Below are 18,180 nucleotides of genomic sequence, written 5' to 3' on the forward strand. Positions count from 1 at the left end.
CTGTTTGCTGGCCCCAACTGTCAGAGCTGCAGTAGCTGAGATCTAAAACCCAGTCTTTACACAACATTCTTGGTCTGTTTCTCCGACCGGACCAGGTGTATTCAGCCTATGCCACACAGATCCAGTGTATTTCTCCAATGACAGAAACACACTTTAGTGTATTTCTATAGCTTTTTTACATTCCTGCCTGAGTCCAGCCCATTGTGAGCTCATCCAAGGTCTTGTGTTTAGTGGCCTAAACATTATGATCTTAGCAATTAGATAAAAAAATAACAGACAGAGAGTCTGGGATAACTTGTTCTGACCAGCAAACCCTGTGTCTTAATTGCATTTTTTTTTTAAAAACTAAGCATTTATCCCTTCCCTGAATCTTTGCCAGAAGGGTTTAGGCCCATGACCACATTACCACATCTTCCCGACACAACAGTTTGAACATTATATTCTGAAAGATCGCCAACATCCTACAAGACAATATCTCAAGCTCGGGCATTGACATTAAGCCTGAACGATGATGGGGAAATGAAAGTGCTCAGAGACTGATGACGTGTGTTAATGTGTGGCTTTAACTTCTGGGTTGTACTCTCGAAATCTGTGTCCACAGACATCTGCTGGTGGCTGTGAGCAATACATGCCGAAAGAGCAGGCTCCACGAAAGCGCGCGGTTCTTTCATTGCGTTTGCGGTTTTCTTCGGAGTTCCTCTTTTAATTAAAGACAAATTCAAAACGACCCACCACAAGACACCCATGTAAAAGCCGATAAATACAACAGAAAGTGTAGAGGCAAAATAATGGAGGTGAACTCCTGGTAAAGAAAGAAATGCATCTACTGGAGTTGAAATTTAAGATTGACTAAGCATGCAATGAATGGATGCTAAACTGAGGCAGGATCTTGTTTAGGCTGGCTAAGAGCTAAGAGCTAAGCACCCATGTACGTGCATACACAAAATGCTTAGCAACACTGTGGACACAGACACAGACACACACCTGTGTTTAGACTGCTTTGGTATCAGAAAAACACACACACAGTCATTCATGACAGTGTGACTCTGCATTTGGGTAGAAGCAACGTCAAAGTTTAGCCATTGTTATTGAAATGCAACCAAATCCCTGTATATTTAGTCCTTCGACCAAAATACTGTTTTAGCAGGCGTTTAGGAGTCAACGGGATCACATTAGTGGACCTGCCGAAGCCACAGGCTAGTCACAGATATATCTATGAATGCAGTTACCGAGTAAAAAAAAAGGCAACCCAGAAAAGTCATGTGACTCAACTGGGGGCTCTTTAAATCTGGCATTTTGCAAAAGATCAAAACAGATGTGAGACTCTGCTGGCTGCCAGTCTGTCTTTCTAAACAGTACAGTATAATACTAATACAGATCTCTGTTTGCCGTTGAGTGTGACTTTGTGCGTGGCGACTGACGTGTTCTGTTCTTTTAAAACTTAAAACTCATCGCAACACAAATGAAATCAGCCGATTTTACAGGAAGTAAAAGCTAGTCCTGATAGCAGGGTTCCGTTTGGTATGGAGTACTTTCACTTGTGACCTTTTGTGTACCAGACACATACGGCACTACCTAAATGGCCTCAGAATATTGAAGCATCAAGTAAAAGCAAAGCTTGGCATCTTGATAGCACGTTTGAACAATATTTGACCTTTGAGTGATTGACACACTCTGAACAACCACCACTACACGGCGTCACACCTCTATTTCGCTCAGACCTGCTGGTAATCTGGTGTGACTGTCAGTCCTAGCCACATCTCAGTTGTTCACTAAAATAACAAAGCACTTAAAAATGTAAAAATTCATCTTCATACAGAAAAAAGCCACACAGAGTGTCGTCCCGACATGACTGTAAAATGGTTAAAATAGGAGTGATTGGTCCCCGACCTGTTCTGTCTCTGAATCAAAGCTCCAGTCGTCCTGGTCTTACATTCTACATTCACTTAATCATCATCACAGTCGAGCAGACGTCAGACAACGGATGGAAAAACAAAGGAATGTGTTGGTGAGTAAATACAGCAAACACAGTTACTCTGTCCATGTATCTGTCCCACTGCATTACCGTAGTGCACTGGACATCTGAGGCAGTAAAGTGATACAACTGCTGCCAAACCCCTTTATGAAATCAAACCTGCAGGACACACAGGAGTCAGGCACATTAACTAGCCTTTGCATACAGATGTGCTTTGGTTTGCTCTGCGGCAATGCCAGCCGTGGGAGATATAAACGCAGAGTTAAGATGGTCAGCTGATCGAAGACCAACTTGTATCTGAGTCGACCTGTTTCGCTGCCATTTCTTCTGGCAGCTTCTTACACCATGAGGGAGAAAAACAGACTCAGAGACTCCAAATATTCATGTGAGATAGCCAGCAGCCTGAGCTTCTGTTCATTTCTGCTCCCCTAGACCTTTTGAGAACTAGTTTTACCCTGAGAACCAAAGGTTTCTGTTCCTGTTTTCTACTTGAATGAGATATAAGACTGCTCTGTAGAATACAGACGAGCTCCTCCAGAATTCACAAACCTGCGGAGAACAAATAAACGTACTGCTGATAACCTGTCCAAAACATTTCTTCACAAATGTCACCTGAATACACTAAGACAAAACACAGACACACACACACACTCATAGTCTATGTCCCCTACATAAAACACACAGTTGCCCTAAAGAGCTACCACACTTTTTTCCCTCTGAGTTTAAGCATAGCGTTGCCCCTCCTTTTATTCTGTACAGAAACACTGTCATAAGGGCTGAAATAGATTTAGTCAGAGAAAAATAACTTCAGAAAGATGGGCCAAATATCACTCAATTATCACTCCACCTCATTTAGTCCGTTTCGCAATCACATCAGCATCAACATTACATTTTTAACTGCGTCAATTTACCTTTTCATTAGCTGACGACTAAACGCAGCATAAAGCTACACAAAAACACTCAAGTTCTAAAACAAGGAGGGCAGGGAAAAAGGGAAGGAAGATACGGAGAAGTCCAACATATTTGGGATTTTACGTTCATATGTTGATCTTATAATGTCCTCTGAGTCAACAGCTCCACATCTGCAACACTGAGAGCCTTTAGGAGAAGCTTTTGGTTCCAAAGTGCATTCATCCTGAGACCAACAGAGGATGAGAAGGATTATCACAGCTGGCAAATATGGACTATGACTATGGCTCTTCAGTCTGCACTGGGCTCCAGCTTCATGAGAGGAACACTTGAACTTACTCACCAGAGCATGTGTTTTTAAATATGCCCATGCATATGCAGCACAGAGATAGTCCCCAAGAAACACCGGTACAGCACAGCTGTCACACCTGAGGAGCCTCATGGATATGCACTAGGCCCCCAGTTTATCAACGTCAGACACATTTACTTTCTAGCAAACCTAAAGAAAGAAAATTAATTGAAATGCACACCACCCTTTGTAAATAAATATGTCACGAACCAGCCAAGTGTGTACTCCAACGCGATTTGCCTGAAAGAAATAACTACACCCCCCAAAACTGACTACCTTCATCCTCGACGTCTCTCTATTAAATTGTTGCCTTCAAATTTAATCATAAAAAACAACTGGGCGGTATATAGGTTGATCAGAAGGCAACGTAAACGTCATCTTTAACATTTGCCGTGTCCAAGAAACAAGGGGTTGTTTACAAGGCAACTGTGACTTAAGAAGAAGAAAAAAAAGAACAATTATTCACACAGTCTGATTGTTAGACACATTCACCCCACGTTAATATCACTATGTGCTGTGACAGTGACATTAGGTAGCCTACCTGAGACTGACAGTGGAAACACTTTGCCATCAACAACATGGAATCGTGTTGTGCTGCAGTTGTTATCTCACTTACAAAAGATTAGAGTGATGCAAATCAATCATAAGTTTCTATGCCTTTCTGTGGCATATAATTATACAGCGAGCCTCTTGAAAACAACTGGCCAAAAAGAATAAGAGTTAAGTTACATTCAGTGTTTCTCTCTCTCTCTCTCATCTCATAACCACAGTCCTGCTGGAATTTGCCACCTAAGGGAGCAGTGCGCACAGGATACTGGTGTTGTATCAGCATGGCCTTTACAAGTAGTCATGGAGGCATCTCGCAGTAGAGACATACTGTACGTACAGGCCATCACGGAATGCTATTGTATTTCTTCAATTGCAAAAGAAGAAAGAACTACTTTGAGATTGCGTTATACTCAGAACTCTGTACTTTGTCACATGACCCTAATCTTTGACCTTGGGATTTAACACCTTCATACAAAGAGGCTCAGGAAAACAAAGCAGCTATGACTTTGTTGAAGGCAGGTTCTAAATGATGTAGTCCTTCACTAGAAGACAGCACAGTCTTGAGATGTTAGGTTAAATATTCATAGCTTGGCTCTAAAAAACCCATCAGTCCAAGGACAAGGCTCCCTTTCAGATGGCTGGCAAGGTTTTTTAAAATGAGGTGAGCAGGTTGATAAGTGTACCGGAGGCAAGAATGTAACAATCTTCTCCACCGCAACATCATCAAGGTGCAAAAACGCCTTTACACAACATATAATCACCCAACAAGAATGTTCCCTGTAGAAGGTACCAATCAGACTTATAAGCACCAGCCACAGTCAGCAGTTTTGCAGAGGGGATTCTCCCCTGTGCTGGCAAGGTTCTCATATGAGTGGACAAGTGCACAAAGAGCTTTTTTCTTGTAGCAACAAAACCCACTGAGTGATTGAACATTCCAAACTCCAGAGTGTTCAGGTAGAGTCTGACAAATGGGTTAAAAAAAAAACTAAAGCTGTAACTTGTGCCTGAATAGAAACTGCCCACAGGTCTCATCTCTCTATCACTCATCTCACCTGTGGCCTTGTTGAAGGTCAGGGTAATCTTATAATTGAGATTTAAATACCCAAGAAGCCTATACAGTAAGGTAATGACCATAAAAGAAAAACAAGATAATACGCCACACTGAGGGATGGGACAAAAGGATAAATAAAAATGAAAAGAAAAGGAATACAACAAAAACAAATCAAATGTACATTAGGAGGAAGCCATAAAGGTTAGTAAGGTAAAGGAGGGACATCGAGCACTAAATAATGGAGGGCAAGGCCGGACCAGACTGGGCTGTGTTTAAAAAAAAAAGGTTTAAGCAGAGGGCAGAACTGATGTTCTGTATATCTCTAGTCTAACACAGGACAAGATGAAAAATAAATTAAAAACCGCTAAATGTAAAAGGGCTTCAACTGAAAAAATAGCCATTTAAAGTTCTCACTAAGATGTGGTTCTTTTGTTTGGGGCAAATGTTGATCAGCTGGGTCTGGTCTGGTCTTGACACCAACATAGGTGTACAGGGCTGGATTTGCTATGCTGGCCTACAAGCCGGTGCTGAAGGTGTGCAGCTCGTGGTGGAAATGCTGTGAGGGTTCGGATAATATCAGGCTAGAATCCAAGCAGGGGTGCCAGATACGTCCAAGGCCCAGTGACACCTCCTTAACCAGGTTGTGGACTGGATCTCCTTCCATGCACACCGACTGGTCGGGGTCAAAGTCGATGCTCTCCTCTGAGACCGTCAGGACTCGGAGGCTGGAGCCACGCAGACGGGAGATGGCCACCAAGTTGTGAGACCACACTGTGTAACCTGCAGGGAATGTCGTGGTTAGTCCTCATCGATACTCAGGAATAGTACTTTTTACAATTCAATTATATAGGTGTGGTCTGCAGCACAAACAGCATGTTTTTACCATAGTAGTTTTTATACTACTAAAAGTAAACTAAAATGAATGAAGACGGTAATAAAAATAAGTAGATTATTAGATCAAAAGAGCTATTACAGCTAATTTAGCAGGGGTCGCCATAGATTTGTCAGGGGGCCAGAACTTGTCTGGATGATACCTTCAGGCCAAACATCCAAATAAAATAAAATAAAATAAAAATCACATTTTTGTCTAATGTTCTTATTTGATTGATTTTTAGTTTGGAATCCAGTCGTGAGGATTAGATGGTTCTGCAGATTCTCTATAGGCACAACATGTGAGAACTAAGAACTAAATCCACCGAAAGCTCTGAAAACATTCTGCAGAGATTTCCCTCCAAATCCCTGAGAAAAATCCCATCATAACTTCTGTGAGTAAAGCCATGTAACTTCACAGGAGGAGAAAGTCGAAATATTACACACTGGATGAGTGTCCAACTTGTTACATGGTCAGGTCCATGTGGTTCACTGCCAGGATGCTCTGGTAAATTTTGTTGTTGTCATGAAAACATCTCATCAAGTTAGTCTATGAGAAATCGGCTGTTTGTGTCCTGGCCACAGACAGACCTCCTTATTTTGCTGTGAGTCTATTTTATTTATATGAATGCACCAGAAACTCCAGGGTATTGCAGAAACATGAATATTAACTCACCATGTATTATCAGTACTGCCAGCTGAGTACACCTCCATGCTAAAAGGACCAATGGGTCTTCATTGCGACTGACACTAAGATCAGGAAAGTCGGGGTCATCCCTCAGGAGCACGAAATGACTCAAGGTTTTGTTGTACTGCTGAGAGATGAGCTCCAGTGTGGCATCATTCACCACAGTGCTGTAACTGTCGAGGTGAAGGCGTTCCAGTGGAAGGCTAGGTTTGAGGATCCTCAGGAGCTCCGAGTTGTCAACTTCTAGGGCCATGATGTACACTCGCAGGTTGGTGCTCACACGGACCTTGAAAAAATGAATTTAATGTAATCTTAATGTGCTACAGCAGTGATTCTTAAACATAGCACTGCCAGCACCATGAAGAGGGCTGCAAAACCGTTAGCACCTTTGGGCCACAATGGCTGTGGGACTTCGTAGTTTATCAACTGAAGACTCCAGAGTTATCCATGAGAAGCTCAGTTACAATACAGTTTTTCGTACATGTAGTGGCGGTAAAGCAACAGACAGTTCTTTAACAAGCTCTAATGTTAGCTGTAGCATTGGCGCATACATTGGAGTATGGATACGTTTTTAAATGAACAAATTAAGCAGAACGTTGTGCGGGAACTCCCCTGTCCCCAAGTGGTATAATCCCGAATTCATGAAATACAGTTTTTTGCTTTTTATAAGGATTTGGTTTAATATTAAATACAAATCAAACCATGGGTGAGGTGAAGTTAACCTATACAGTGCTAATATTTAATAGGCCCGGAACCCTTTGTACAATAGAAATTGGGCCTCAAGGTCAAAAAGGTTAAGAACCCCTGTGTTAAAGGACTTTTTTTTTTTAAAAACACTGAAATTTAAACAACATAAAAGAGCCACTGGAACTGTTAATAAGACATGTCTGCATTACCAGTGCCTTCCAGTCGTCCTCTGTGGCTGTCCCTTCCAAAGGTTTGTATTCCAGAGAGGCACCATTTAGCAGCAAAGACAGGCGGTGCAGTGGAGTGCGACGTGGAGATGCCAGCAGACCACAGAGTTCAGATGTCAAATCAGAAAAGTCCAATGCCAACGAATTAACACTGGCGAGTCGATCTATTTCTGAAGGTGAAATGAGTGGGCCTGAGGACAAAACACAAAAAGTCACATCTTGAAGGAACTCTGCTATATCTACTATAATTACAAATACTTAATGTCACAAGTACTTACCCAACTGGTGGTCCAGTAAACTGAGGTGCTGCAAGGTCTGAGCTGAATGATTTGACAGGTAGGCTAAAGAGCAGGGAGTCACCAGACCAAGCATAAAACTACAGGACAACCACCTCAGCTGTCTGCTGTTAGACAGCAACTCAGTGAATAACTGTTGGATTCTACACAGACCAAAGGGGGAAGATTAGTGAGGATGTTAAAAAAAATATATGTAAAGCTCTTGGTATAAAAATTGCTGTGGTATGACAGTGTTTCTGTACAGAATAAAAGGAGGGGCAACGCTATGCTTAAACTCAGAGGGATCTGTAAAAATTATTTGGTATAAAGACAGATGTGTTATCATTCTTCTCAAATTATTTACAACTCTCAGGCACAAAAAGATGTAATTATTAGTCCAAACGTAAGATATTTTGCAATACATGCAATAGGTTACAGATACTAGCATAAGGAAAAAAGTAAAATCTTAAAGATACATGTAGCCAAAAGTGATGCACTGACAATTCCTCAAAATCGTTTAAGGCCCCTGTCACAGACATAAGTCTACATGTCAACTTTGATTTATTTTAACCCATTCCCACGACCAACGGGTGGACTTACTCGTTGATTTTCTTGTCTCCCTGTTGAATTTGGTGCAGGTTTGAGCTGTCCAACAGTCCCTCCTGCTGGAGAATACAGGTGTCTCCATACAGACTCAGCTTTTGCAGGTTTCTACAGCATAAGAGAGAAACTGTATGGAATATTAGTGTATTCTTACATGAGTCAGCAGTGTGTAAAAAGCTCACTTCATTGTTTCTTATTCATTTGTGTTCCGTATTCCTGTCAGCAGGGCAATTCTCGGGAGTTTACCCTTATGTCACTGTATTTTTTACTGTCATCATTTGTTCATAATTTTCATCATTTTTTCTGACCCACATGTAACTACGACAATTTTGTTAATAAATAAAATCTAAGCCCAGTTCTGGAAATTGTCAAGCTGGTTTAACAAAATAACAGGTTGAATCAATTTGCTGCAAAATTGTCTAGAACATTTAAAAAATCTATGTACAATGTAAGCAGAGGTGAGTGCATTAAATGTCTTTCTGTTGAAATGAGTGAACATTAATGTACGTTAAAAGAACGGATCAGTGTGATATGTGTGTTAAAACCCACTTCCTGCGTTTTTTAGCTAAGCCTGACAAACCTTCACTGCAATAAAAACAAAAGTAAAATTAGGTGAAATCACTAAAGGAGCGAAAACAATGGTAAAGAAAAAAAAAAAGGGTAGTCATCATATGAGTATAAACACAATGCCAATTGACATATCATACTATATCAGAGCAGTACAGTACATTAATAAAGAATTGAAGTCTGTATTTTATATTAAAAAATGTAAAGTTTTACTTAGATTCAGATTTGTTTGTTTGTTCAAACAGTCCTCTAGCTTGTTACTAGAGGACATGGTTTCATTTTCATAGTCATGAAGACAGTTTAAAAAGATGAGAGAACCATGAAAACAACAAAAAAATACACAACCACATATTAATTAATAAGGGGACATTTTTTGTCCTAGAGATACTGCATTTGTAAGTAGAATAAACGTCCAAGCCTACAGTGAAACACATACTGTACAGGAGATAGGCTGTGGGAATGTTGTAGTGTGTCCAGAAAGAGAATTCTTGTTGGGTTCCAAGAATAAAAAAAAATTGAGCAGTTAAAAATGTACATTTCCAAACTCTCCCGAAAAAGAGGAAGAATGACAAAGACTGATAAAGCACTAATATTAAAATAAATTCCACATACTGAGTTCCACTAAGCCAGCGTTCTGGAAACAACTACATTGTCTAATGCCATGTTCTGAAAGCATAAAATAACTTTAAAAATATAATTTGTCTACATTTACTTTTTTGTCATTAAGTGGTCCCTCTAGAAATGTCTTTGCTTGAAAGGCTGGCGTGCTAACCGCTACACTATGAGACCACTGTTTCGAGGAGACTTTAATAAATGTGTCTACATTTCTGAGTGGAATCAACGAGAAACCTGTTGACATACACAGCAGAACCGACACATGAAACAAACTGCTATACACGGCTGTTTCGATGCAACAAAGCGTTGTGAGGAATAATGACAGAAGCTGTCGCGGAGGTTAAACTCGCAACTTCTACACAAGAGACACCACAAGCGTGCAGCCTATATTATCGACATGATTGATAGATGAACAATAAAAGGGACCATGACAAGTTACAGTTTGTGTGCGTGTGTGTGTGTGTCAGCAATACTGCATTCAATTTCTCTACTGGTATGGACAAACCAAGGCAATACCGACAATAGTAAAAACAAAAGAAACACACTGTAATGCGACCACACACTCCATCCATATGTCAGTATAAATTGTTTCCTTATATGTAAACATGGCATTTAAATGCAATTTTTTTCGAGTAGCCATTACATGTACACATTGCGATGACTGCTTGCTCAAGTGCAGACATGAGCTGGTTACATAACTGCAAATGTCAGGGTTTGTTTTTAGCTAACTAAGCTAGCTGCTAGCTGACTGCGACGCAGCAAATGCACTCAGATGTCAACAGAAGGGAAAGTGACAAAAAGACAAAAACAAATCAAGTTAGGAGTTCTGTCTTGTGTACTATATAACACTACCTGTTGTTGCGAATGCCAGTGAAAACACACAGCACTTGGTCCAGGTAGGTGGTCACAGCATCCCTCCATCGCTCCGGGAGCTGCTGGTTACCATCCGGACCAGGAAGCTGGTCCATTCGGGTGGCTGACGCATCGTTATTCGGAGGACCGACGTATCCCTCTATGGGTGCGAGCTCCAGCTGTAGATCCCGCACGAAAGAACCGAACTTCCGTATGAGAAACTCAAGTCTAAGGTTCTCCTCCGAGCTGGCACCGCCACTATTACTTCCACCGCCTATCCGCAGTTTGAGCTCGGTCCACAACGCTGGGTAAAAGAGACACTCCCTCCACCGTGAACATACGGCCGAGGCCCGGAGTTTGTCTCGGTCGGAAAGAAAGGAGAATATGTGGACAATAAGCTCACTGGGCAAAGCCATGGCTCCGACACCGCCGCACAGAGCCATGGCGAGCAAGAAAACCGACCAGACGTGAAGGAATTGTTTAAAAATAACCGTTTCACAGTTGTAGATAGTAACGACGGCGATTCTTTCCGCTCGGTAAAAACAAGCCGTTTTCAGCGTTGCCTTCGATACTATTGGACTGTACCATTCCTTGCTAGTGCACGGGTTAACTAACGACGCCTCTTTAATAGCATAACCATTTGTGTCACATGCTACGTAGTATTGTATGTGTCTTCTAAGCTTAACACATTATTATCTATGTACTCCTAAGTTTTGATGTTTATTTTCTGTTTAGTATTTTGGATTCGTTTTCTATATCCGCAATGTCAGGTAAATGGTTCACGCTGAAAGTGTTGCTATTTTTGCCGTACTGTCGGGATTCGCTAGGTGGCGCCGTTTCTTGGGATAGCAAACAACCGACACGTGATTTTTATTTTGGAATAGTTTTCCACATCAGACACTCCCCCTCCACTTCCTACATTGCTGGATACAAGTCCGTACAGGGCGAAAGAAACGTGATTTGTGACAGAATTAACATTCAGGGTATATTCTTCTAGGTCAAAACGAACAGTTCCTTTAATTTGGCTGGAATGGATTATTCATATAACCATAAAGACACGTTATCCCTTATGATATGCTCTATTCTAATAATATTACCAAAATCTGATAATGTGCGTTCACTGCGTAGTTTTTAAAACATTTCCAATAACGAGTAATCCTAAGCTAAATATTTAAGGTGTATTTTTATTATTATTTACATATGTACGTGAATTGTGTGGGATTGTGATTATAGTAGGTGTTTCTCAGTGCATATGAGAGGGGGCGGAGAGAGAGAGAGAGGAGGTGGGAACTCTTCATTTTGCTGCACCTGCAGCACCTGCAAGCGATTTTCAAATCGAAACTGCATGGTTAGAAAATGACCTCCTGGCCACTGGAGGGCAGTCCTTACAAACAGAAGAGTCTTTTCTGTCATCATAAGGATTTTTTTGCATAGAAACAGATTCGACTAGAATGGATTAAGAGTCTCTTCTGCTCGTTCCATGTGATTATCTGAATCTTTTATTTGCAGTAAGTCATTTTTGTTTTTAGAAAGAGAACAATTAACTGTCTTTGCTTCGTTGATGACAGCTTACTCAGTAAAAACCGCGGTGGTGTTTTCTCGGTGCAGCTAACGTCTCTTCGCCGGCAGCCAAATGGCAGCGACGGCAGTAAGAGCAGCAGCGGCAGCAGTGACGGCAGCGGCGGGGAGTCCAGCGTCTTTGTCGCGGTTTCGGGGTGCGTTAGTAGCCGCTGTGGTCGGTGACTGTGTCGGTGGTGAGTTCGAAGGTGCGGAGGAGGTTCCTATGGAGACTGTGCTGAGGCACCTGAACGGCCTGGAGAACGACACCAAAGGAGACGGTTCGTAAATGCACCGTAGTAGAAATATCCTTGCGACATTTGAACAGAATAGACATAACATAAGTGCGATGTATGTATCATATGCACAGATTTTTTTTTATTTACTTAATAAGTGACTGATTTTAATGGAAACTAGTTAACGTTTTGACTCCATTTCTTACTTTACTCTGTTGTGTTGTCTGTTTTGGTTTGCTTTACACAATAGCAATTTAAATATTTCTTGTAAATCACACTAACATTTAATCAAAACTATACCCTGATGTTCATGAAATTACTTGGTGAATTTTAGATATTTCATAAAAAATGTTTTTTATGTTAGATATAGCTGTGTACACTACACACTTTGAGTACATTCTATAACTTCACATGTATGTGTTTATGTTTTTTAGCCACTCTTGAATACAGTGATGACACAGCAATGGCACGTTGTGTTGTGCAGTCTCTACTCACCCGAGGTGGCTTCGATGAGCAGGACATGGCTCACAGGTATTATTGTGGTACAAAAACACTACTGGCAAATGGAGTAAATGGGGGTTTGCTCTAAAAAATGTGATTAAACTTGTGTACACCTACAGCAAACCTTTACTTAATGTGAAAATTACACTTACTTACTTTTACAATTGAGACCTAGTCAAGCCTTGTCCTCCCTCTAGGTTTGCCAAAGAGTACAGTGCATCTCCTGGTCGTGGTTATGGTGCTGGAGTTATTCAGGTGCTTAAGAAGCTAGCATCACCTCACCTCAGTGACGTGTACCAGCCAGCTAGGGAACAATACAATGGTCGAGGCTCCTTTGGAAATGGGGGGGCCATGAGGGCAGCTCCCTTTGCTCTGGGTTTCCCAGAGCAGGCTAATGTTAAAAAGGTCAGTATTTGATGAGTAATGAGTAGTAGTTCTTTGTAAGATGTATTAAAGATATTCTGTCATGTTCTTTGTAAGATGTATTAAAGATATTCTATCTGTATGAGGAGTACACATTGGTATTTATGACATAAGATATAAATAATATTTTTTGTAGATGTGAGCAGCTCTAAATACCTATATCTGTAATGACAAAGAGCAGATTAGAAATGGGTTTGTTCTGATGTTATTTTTTTATTAAATCTTCAGTGCAAGATTTAGCTTTTGTTGTGATAAAACGTATAAAGAAAAGGTGGACATTTTAAAACTAATTTCACAAATGTTTAAAACAGAACAAAATGCTACTCTTCATGAACATTGTTAAAACTTTCAAATCATCGTTTTTTATTCCTCAACAGTTTGCCCGTTTAGGTGCCATGCTGACTCACTCCTGCTCTCTGGGTTATAATGGTGCTTTGCTCCAAGCGTTAGCTGTGCACCTGTCCCTTCAGGGGGCACTAGAATTACCCCAACAGTTTATTAGCAAGCTAATCACAGAGATGGAGAACGTGGAGGAAGATGATGCAGCGCGCAGTGATGCTAGATTGTAAGTTCTACACAGACTTCAGTTTCTAATTTATCAGAGGCCCAATGTTGTCATGTCTGAATTTTAAATAATGAATTTTACACTAAAGTTTGACCAGTGTTGTTCACTATGTCTTACGTTTTATATGCAGCTTAAAGGAGGCAGACAAGCCATTCTGTGAACGCCTTTACAGAGTTAAAGACCTGATGGGTAGGAGCACGGTTAGCATAGAGGAGGTCATCTCTGAACTGGGTCAGTATCAGTTTCAGTATATAAATATATATATTCTTCGTAAACTCTCTTTCTCACATGTACACATTAAAATATGCATATTGAACAAAAATATTGTGACATGAAACTGCTTGGAAGGGAAAAAGGTGGAAAAGATATAAGGATGTGGTGTAGGCAGATGGAAGCAGATGATATGGTGTGGTAAGACCACGAATGGGAGCATTCATGTGAAGAAGGGAAAGAAAGAGGGTGAAGGGTTCATTAGTCTCATTGTTGTACAGAGAAACTTGCCCTTTACCTCAAGGTCATGCATCCAATATATAATAAGCACAGGAGAAATCCTTCTTCTATTATTTTACTAATGTATGTGTGTGTATTTTGTCTTAGGTAATGGAATTGCAGCCCTACACTCTGTACCCACTGCCATCTTCTGTGTCCTTCACTGCCTGGAACCCCGTGAATGCTTTCCCGAAAGCTACGGTGGTCTGGAAAGGACAATAGCATTTTGCCTCGCACTCGGAGGAGACACAGACACCATAGCCTGCATGGCTGGAGCCATCGCCGGGGCCCACTACGGCATCCAGGCCATTCCACAGTCCTGGATCAAGTGCTGTGAGGGTGCAGAAGATGCTGACGTGAGCGCAGGTCAACTTCACATGCTTTACCAACAGTTGTCACAGAGTGATAGTAGTGACATCAGGACAGGCGAGAAGAGCTATGGACTCTGGACTGAAAACAAATCTAATGGCGCAGAGAAGAAAAACGGCACACAGTGATTCCTTCCTAAGAAAATAAGGAATCATGTGATAGAATATTTGCCAAACCTTTTTACACTTTTTTTTTAATCAAAAGTAAATATCCACAAGCTCATGGTCATGTTGATCCTGGGGGATGTATCATGAGGGGCACCTGTGAAAATTATCCAATTTGACTATGTAAATTGATCTGGAAAATGTTATTTATTCTCTGCTGATATCTTTTGTTTGCCCATGTGGTAGTGACAAGTAGTACACCTATTATTGTTATAAAAGAAAAAAAAAAAGAACAAGAGCTGTTAATGTCTTTCCTCAATTCCTGCAAATATAAGCAGGTTAGGTACACCTAAACAGGCCCAGGTTTTACCCTGGGTAAGTAAATTCTGAGTAAATTGAAACTAAAAGATCAATATATTACATCAAATATACTTTTTTTGTCATTTTTGTTTGGTGGTGGATTTTTGTAATGTAAAACATGCCATATGTTTGGGAAATACTGGTATATACTGTAGGTCTGGTTGTTTTTGTCCCCTGATACTACACTACCCTAAAAGCACTGACTCTGACTGTATACTTTGGCCAGCATCTCATGTTTTTTTAGTTCTTCAAAGCTATTATATACAATTAAGCTGATGAAGTATTTTAAGACTTTGTGTAGAATTTATTTCTGTTTGAGAACGGTTAGAAATATCTGGGAAATCTGGAAAACATTTAAAATCAAGGATGTCAAATAAATCAATGGCATTAGGGAAACTAACGAGAAACAAATCATTTCAATCATTTAAATAAAAAAAAAAATTAAAAACATTTTTTGGATTTATTTATTTATTCACCATCTACTGATTCATTCTGTGCAGTGTTGAGGCAAAGAGCTAGATCCAGTCCTGACATAAAGCCTAAAACCAGGTATACCATACAGAGACAGATGTAATATGAGGCAGCAAGATGCAAGAAAAGATGGAAAAAGAAAGGAAACACTAATAAATGAGAAGTCTAACTATAGCAAATTGTATATGACAACACATTTCTGAGGAAACTGCATATGATTGGCAAATTCCATGGTGATATTGCAGAGCCTTCAAATCCTTTATTACAGCAGGTCATGAAATAACAGATGCAACCCTGCCCAATTCCACAATGCAATGGTATTGAATTGTAGCAGCTTCACAGAGTTTCTGAGAATTACGTTTTACATCAGGGTTACAGATACAGAGTTTGTATTACAGTAACATGTATACATTTATATCCAAACTGAACATCCTGACAACACGGAGTCAACTGTGTCTGATTTATTATACCATACTGCCAGTGTTACAAAGAAAGAAATGGTCAATACTGACATACCACAGTCTGATGAAGTCTGAGTTCAATGTAAACAACTGTTGAAGTAACTCTTGGAAATCATACATTTTTGTCAACTGGGCAGACTTCTAAAAACAGCTGAAGGAATACTGTCAACTTTGTCAACAGGTTGGGGCATAGCTTGTAATATATGAAAGGGATGTAGATAAGGATTCCACTCAAGATGAATAAAGTCACGTAAAGGTATTCAATCTGGGGATTATCTACGATGGGAGCCAGCACAAGAAATACTGCTGCTATGAGGACCAGGATCGGGAGTATAATGGGAACCTGTAGAGAAACAAAAAGACAAAAGTCTGTGCTAAAAATAATTAGAAAAAGAAAAATAATGTATGGAAGACACTGACCTTGTATGGCCTAGGGAGTTCTGGCTTCTTGATCTTGAGGTAGAGGAGTCCAGCGAGGGTGATGCCATAGAAAATCCAGGCTGTAAAACTGAAAATAAATGGATAATTATGTTAGGCCATCAAATGTGTTGAAAGGCAAATTGCAAGATTTGCTGTTACCTGAAAAAGTTGACGATAGTCTGAAAGTCACCGGGTATCAGTACCACCAGAGAAACAATGGTGGTGAAGATCAGTGCTGGAGATGGGGTCAGTCTGTGAATGTGAGCCATGGCTAGAATATCTGGCTAAAAAACAACACAACTTTGTGACAGTCTTCTATAAAACATATCTAACACCGGGATTCCCAAACTTTTTCATGCCACAACCCCCCTCCCCCAACTGCATTAGCTTCTGCCATGGGACCCTTTTGCAAATGAACACAAATCTAACACACCTTGTGTGCAACATTCGGACTTGAGTGAGTGCCAAAAAATCCCACACAGTTACTTCTATCGGAAACATTTTCTCATCTAACAAATCTTTATTTAAGCTTGATTGTAAATAGAGGCTGTAATTTATCTGCTGATGTCTGATAACATTTATGATTTTATCTTTTGCCGTTATCACTATCCTTGTCCTGAAATTCCCTTTTGGGATCAATAGGGTATCTATATAATTATTCATCTATTTATTATCATTAACTTTGTTCTGCAATTACGGCCCTTGTGGCTGGTGTTGTTGACATGATTGATTACTGATTGTTGCGAGTAGTGGAAATTTGATGTTGCTTCCGTATAGACATTTTATAACTGCTTTCATAAAAAGGTGTACTTCTTAATTATGTCCTTTTTGACAGGGGTATTCACTGACATCCAATTGTGAATGCCGTTGATGATATTTTCCCTCACACACACTCGTAATAATTCAAAAGACTCTTACCATGTGTCCTTCCCTGGCGGCGACAAAGCAAACGCGGCCTCCACTAAAGAAGGTCCCGTTCAGTGAACCAAAAGCGGACAATGCTGCAGCCACAGACATGATCCAACCCCAGCTGCCCAGCACCTTATTTCTGTAGAGTGAGGTGAAAATTCAAACCGTGTACAGGTGGTCCACGAATTTCATCGGAATTACGTTCCTACGGTGAGATGTAACTCAACTCTTACGTCCCTCACCTACGCTAATACGTCATAATTTAGGACAGCAGAAGAGTCAGACTTACGCCTGGGAGCCGCAATGAAGGGCAAAAAGTTAAAAACAAAACTAAAGAAAGCAAATGTTGCACAATTTAATGTATGGCGAACAAACGGCGAAAGTAAACAAAGTCGTTTTCCTCATAGAGCCGTCCCCCGATCGCCAACTAATTTACATTTACACTTATGCATTTAACAGACGCTTGATCGAACCAGGACAATGAAATACTGTAGGTCGAGGATGTCTTAAACCGAGGACAGCAGCACTCTTACTTACCCCCATGTGACTGCTACTGCACTGGAGGAAACGAGCTCCTTTGGTGTCATGACTGTCAGGTAGCTGACGTTCACCAGCAGATACAAGCCAGTCACCAGAGAAATAGCAATGATAACAGCCCGAGGAAGATTGACCTGGGACATAAACAAAAATAACAACAACAATCAATATCTACAGACCTGCATGAAACAAAGAAGGCATAAGGACTTTTGAGGGTTGTAAAAGTTGTGACATTCTCTGGACCTTGTTTTGAAGGAAAGCCTGTATTTGTACAATCAAGCTTGTGTTTAGGCCAGTCATTTATTAACAGCCATTGTTCTGGCTTTTCCCAGGCTTTTGTCTCGGCCTGCTCATGATGATGGGTCTCAATGTTATTGCTATTAGCCAGAGTAGAGGAACAATTAATTGTTTGAAATACCACAGTGATTCTACCGCAGTGATTCCCAACAACAGCAGTGTAATTTTAGAAAATTATCCAATTTTACCTAACTAATCTGAAACTAGAAACTTTAAACCCGAAGATCATTATATTTCCTTACATGTATTTTTGTGACATTTTTG

The 18,180-nt window shown here is 40.5% G+C and overlaps 3 protein-coding genes across 4 annotated transcripts in view; 1 reads left to right on the forward strand and 2 right to left on the reverse strand.

Annotated features, from left to right (window-relative positions):
• Positions 1-349: 349 nt before the first annotated feature.
• fbxo33 (F-box protein 33) lies at positions 350-10,815 on the reverse strand. Its single transcript, XM_008316798.3, has 6 exons — positions 10,218-10,815; positions 8,181-8,291; positions 7,584-7,744; positions 7,288-7,496; positions 6,380-6,677; positions 350-5,613 (listed from the first exon to the last, which is right to left on the reverse strand). The coding sequence occupies exons 1-6, from the start codon at positions 10,658-10,660 to the stop codon at positions 5,348-5,350; spliced, it is 1,488 nt and encodes a 495-aa protein (XP_008315020.1). The 5' UTR covers positions 10,661-10,815; the 3' UTR covers positions 350-5,347.
• A 697-nt stretch (positions 10,816-11,512) lies between these two features.
• adprs (ADP-ribosylserine hydrolase) overlaps positions 11,513-18,180 on the forward strand; it is a 10,165-nt gene continuing 3,497 nt past the window's right edge. Inside the window, exons 1-7 of one of the 2 annotated variants that reach the window (XM_008316811.3) lie at positions 11,513-11,725; positions 11,826-12,055; positions 12,445-12,541; positions 12,709-12,916; positions 13,312-13,499; positions 13,630-13,730; positions 14,097-14,751. In XM_008316811.3, coding sequence (XP_008315033.1) covers positions 11,851-12,055; positions 12,445-12,541; positions 12,709-12,916; positions 13,312-13,499; positions 13,630-13,730; positions 14,097-14,485 — 1,188 coding nt within the window. In that variant the 5' untranslated portion in view covers positions 11,513-11,725; positions 11,826-11,850 and the 3' untranslated portion in view covers positions 14,486-14,751. Of the gene's footprint in view, positions 11,726-11,825; positions 12,056-12,444; positions 12,542-12,708; positions 12,917-13,311; positions 13,500-13,629; positions 13,731-14,096; positions 14,752-18,180 lie in introns of those variants that run through there. The other variant, XM_025056452.1, reaches the window with a different exon arrangement.
• Positions 14,922-17,934, reverse strand: LOC103383742 (b(0,+)-type amino acid transporter 1-like). Its single transcript, XM_008317012.3, has 6 exons — positions 17,863-17,934; positions 17,620-17,753; positions 17,092-17,221; positions 16,333-16,457; positions 16,174-16,261; positions 14,922-16,096 (listed from the first exon to the last, which is right to left on the reverse strand). Exons 1-6 carry the CDS (start codon positions 17,917-17,919, stop codon positions 15,866-15,868), a joined length of 765 nt encoding a protein of 254 aa, XP_008315234.2. The 5' UTR covers positions 17,920-17,934; the 3' UTR covers positions 14,922-15,865.

Source organism: Cynoglossus semilaevis, chromosome 1 (assembly GCF_000523025.1).
Source record: "Cynoglossus semilaevis isolate Cse_v1.0 chromosome 1, Cse_v1.0, whole genome shotgun sequence".
Classification (NCBI taxonomy): domain Eukaryota; kingdom Metazoa; phylum Chordata; class Actinopteri; order Pleuronectiformes; family Cynoglossidae; genus Cynoglossus; species Cynoglossus semilaevis.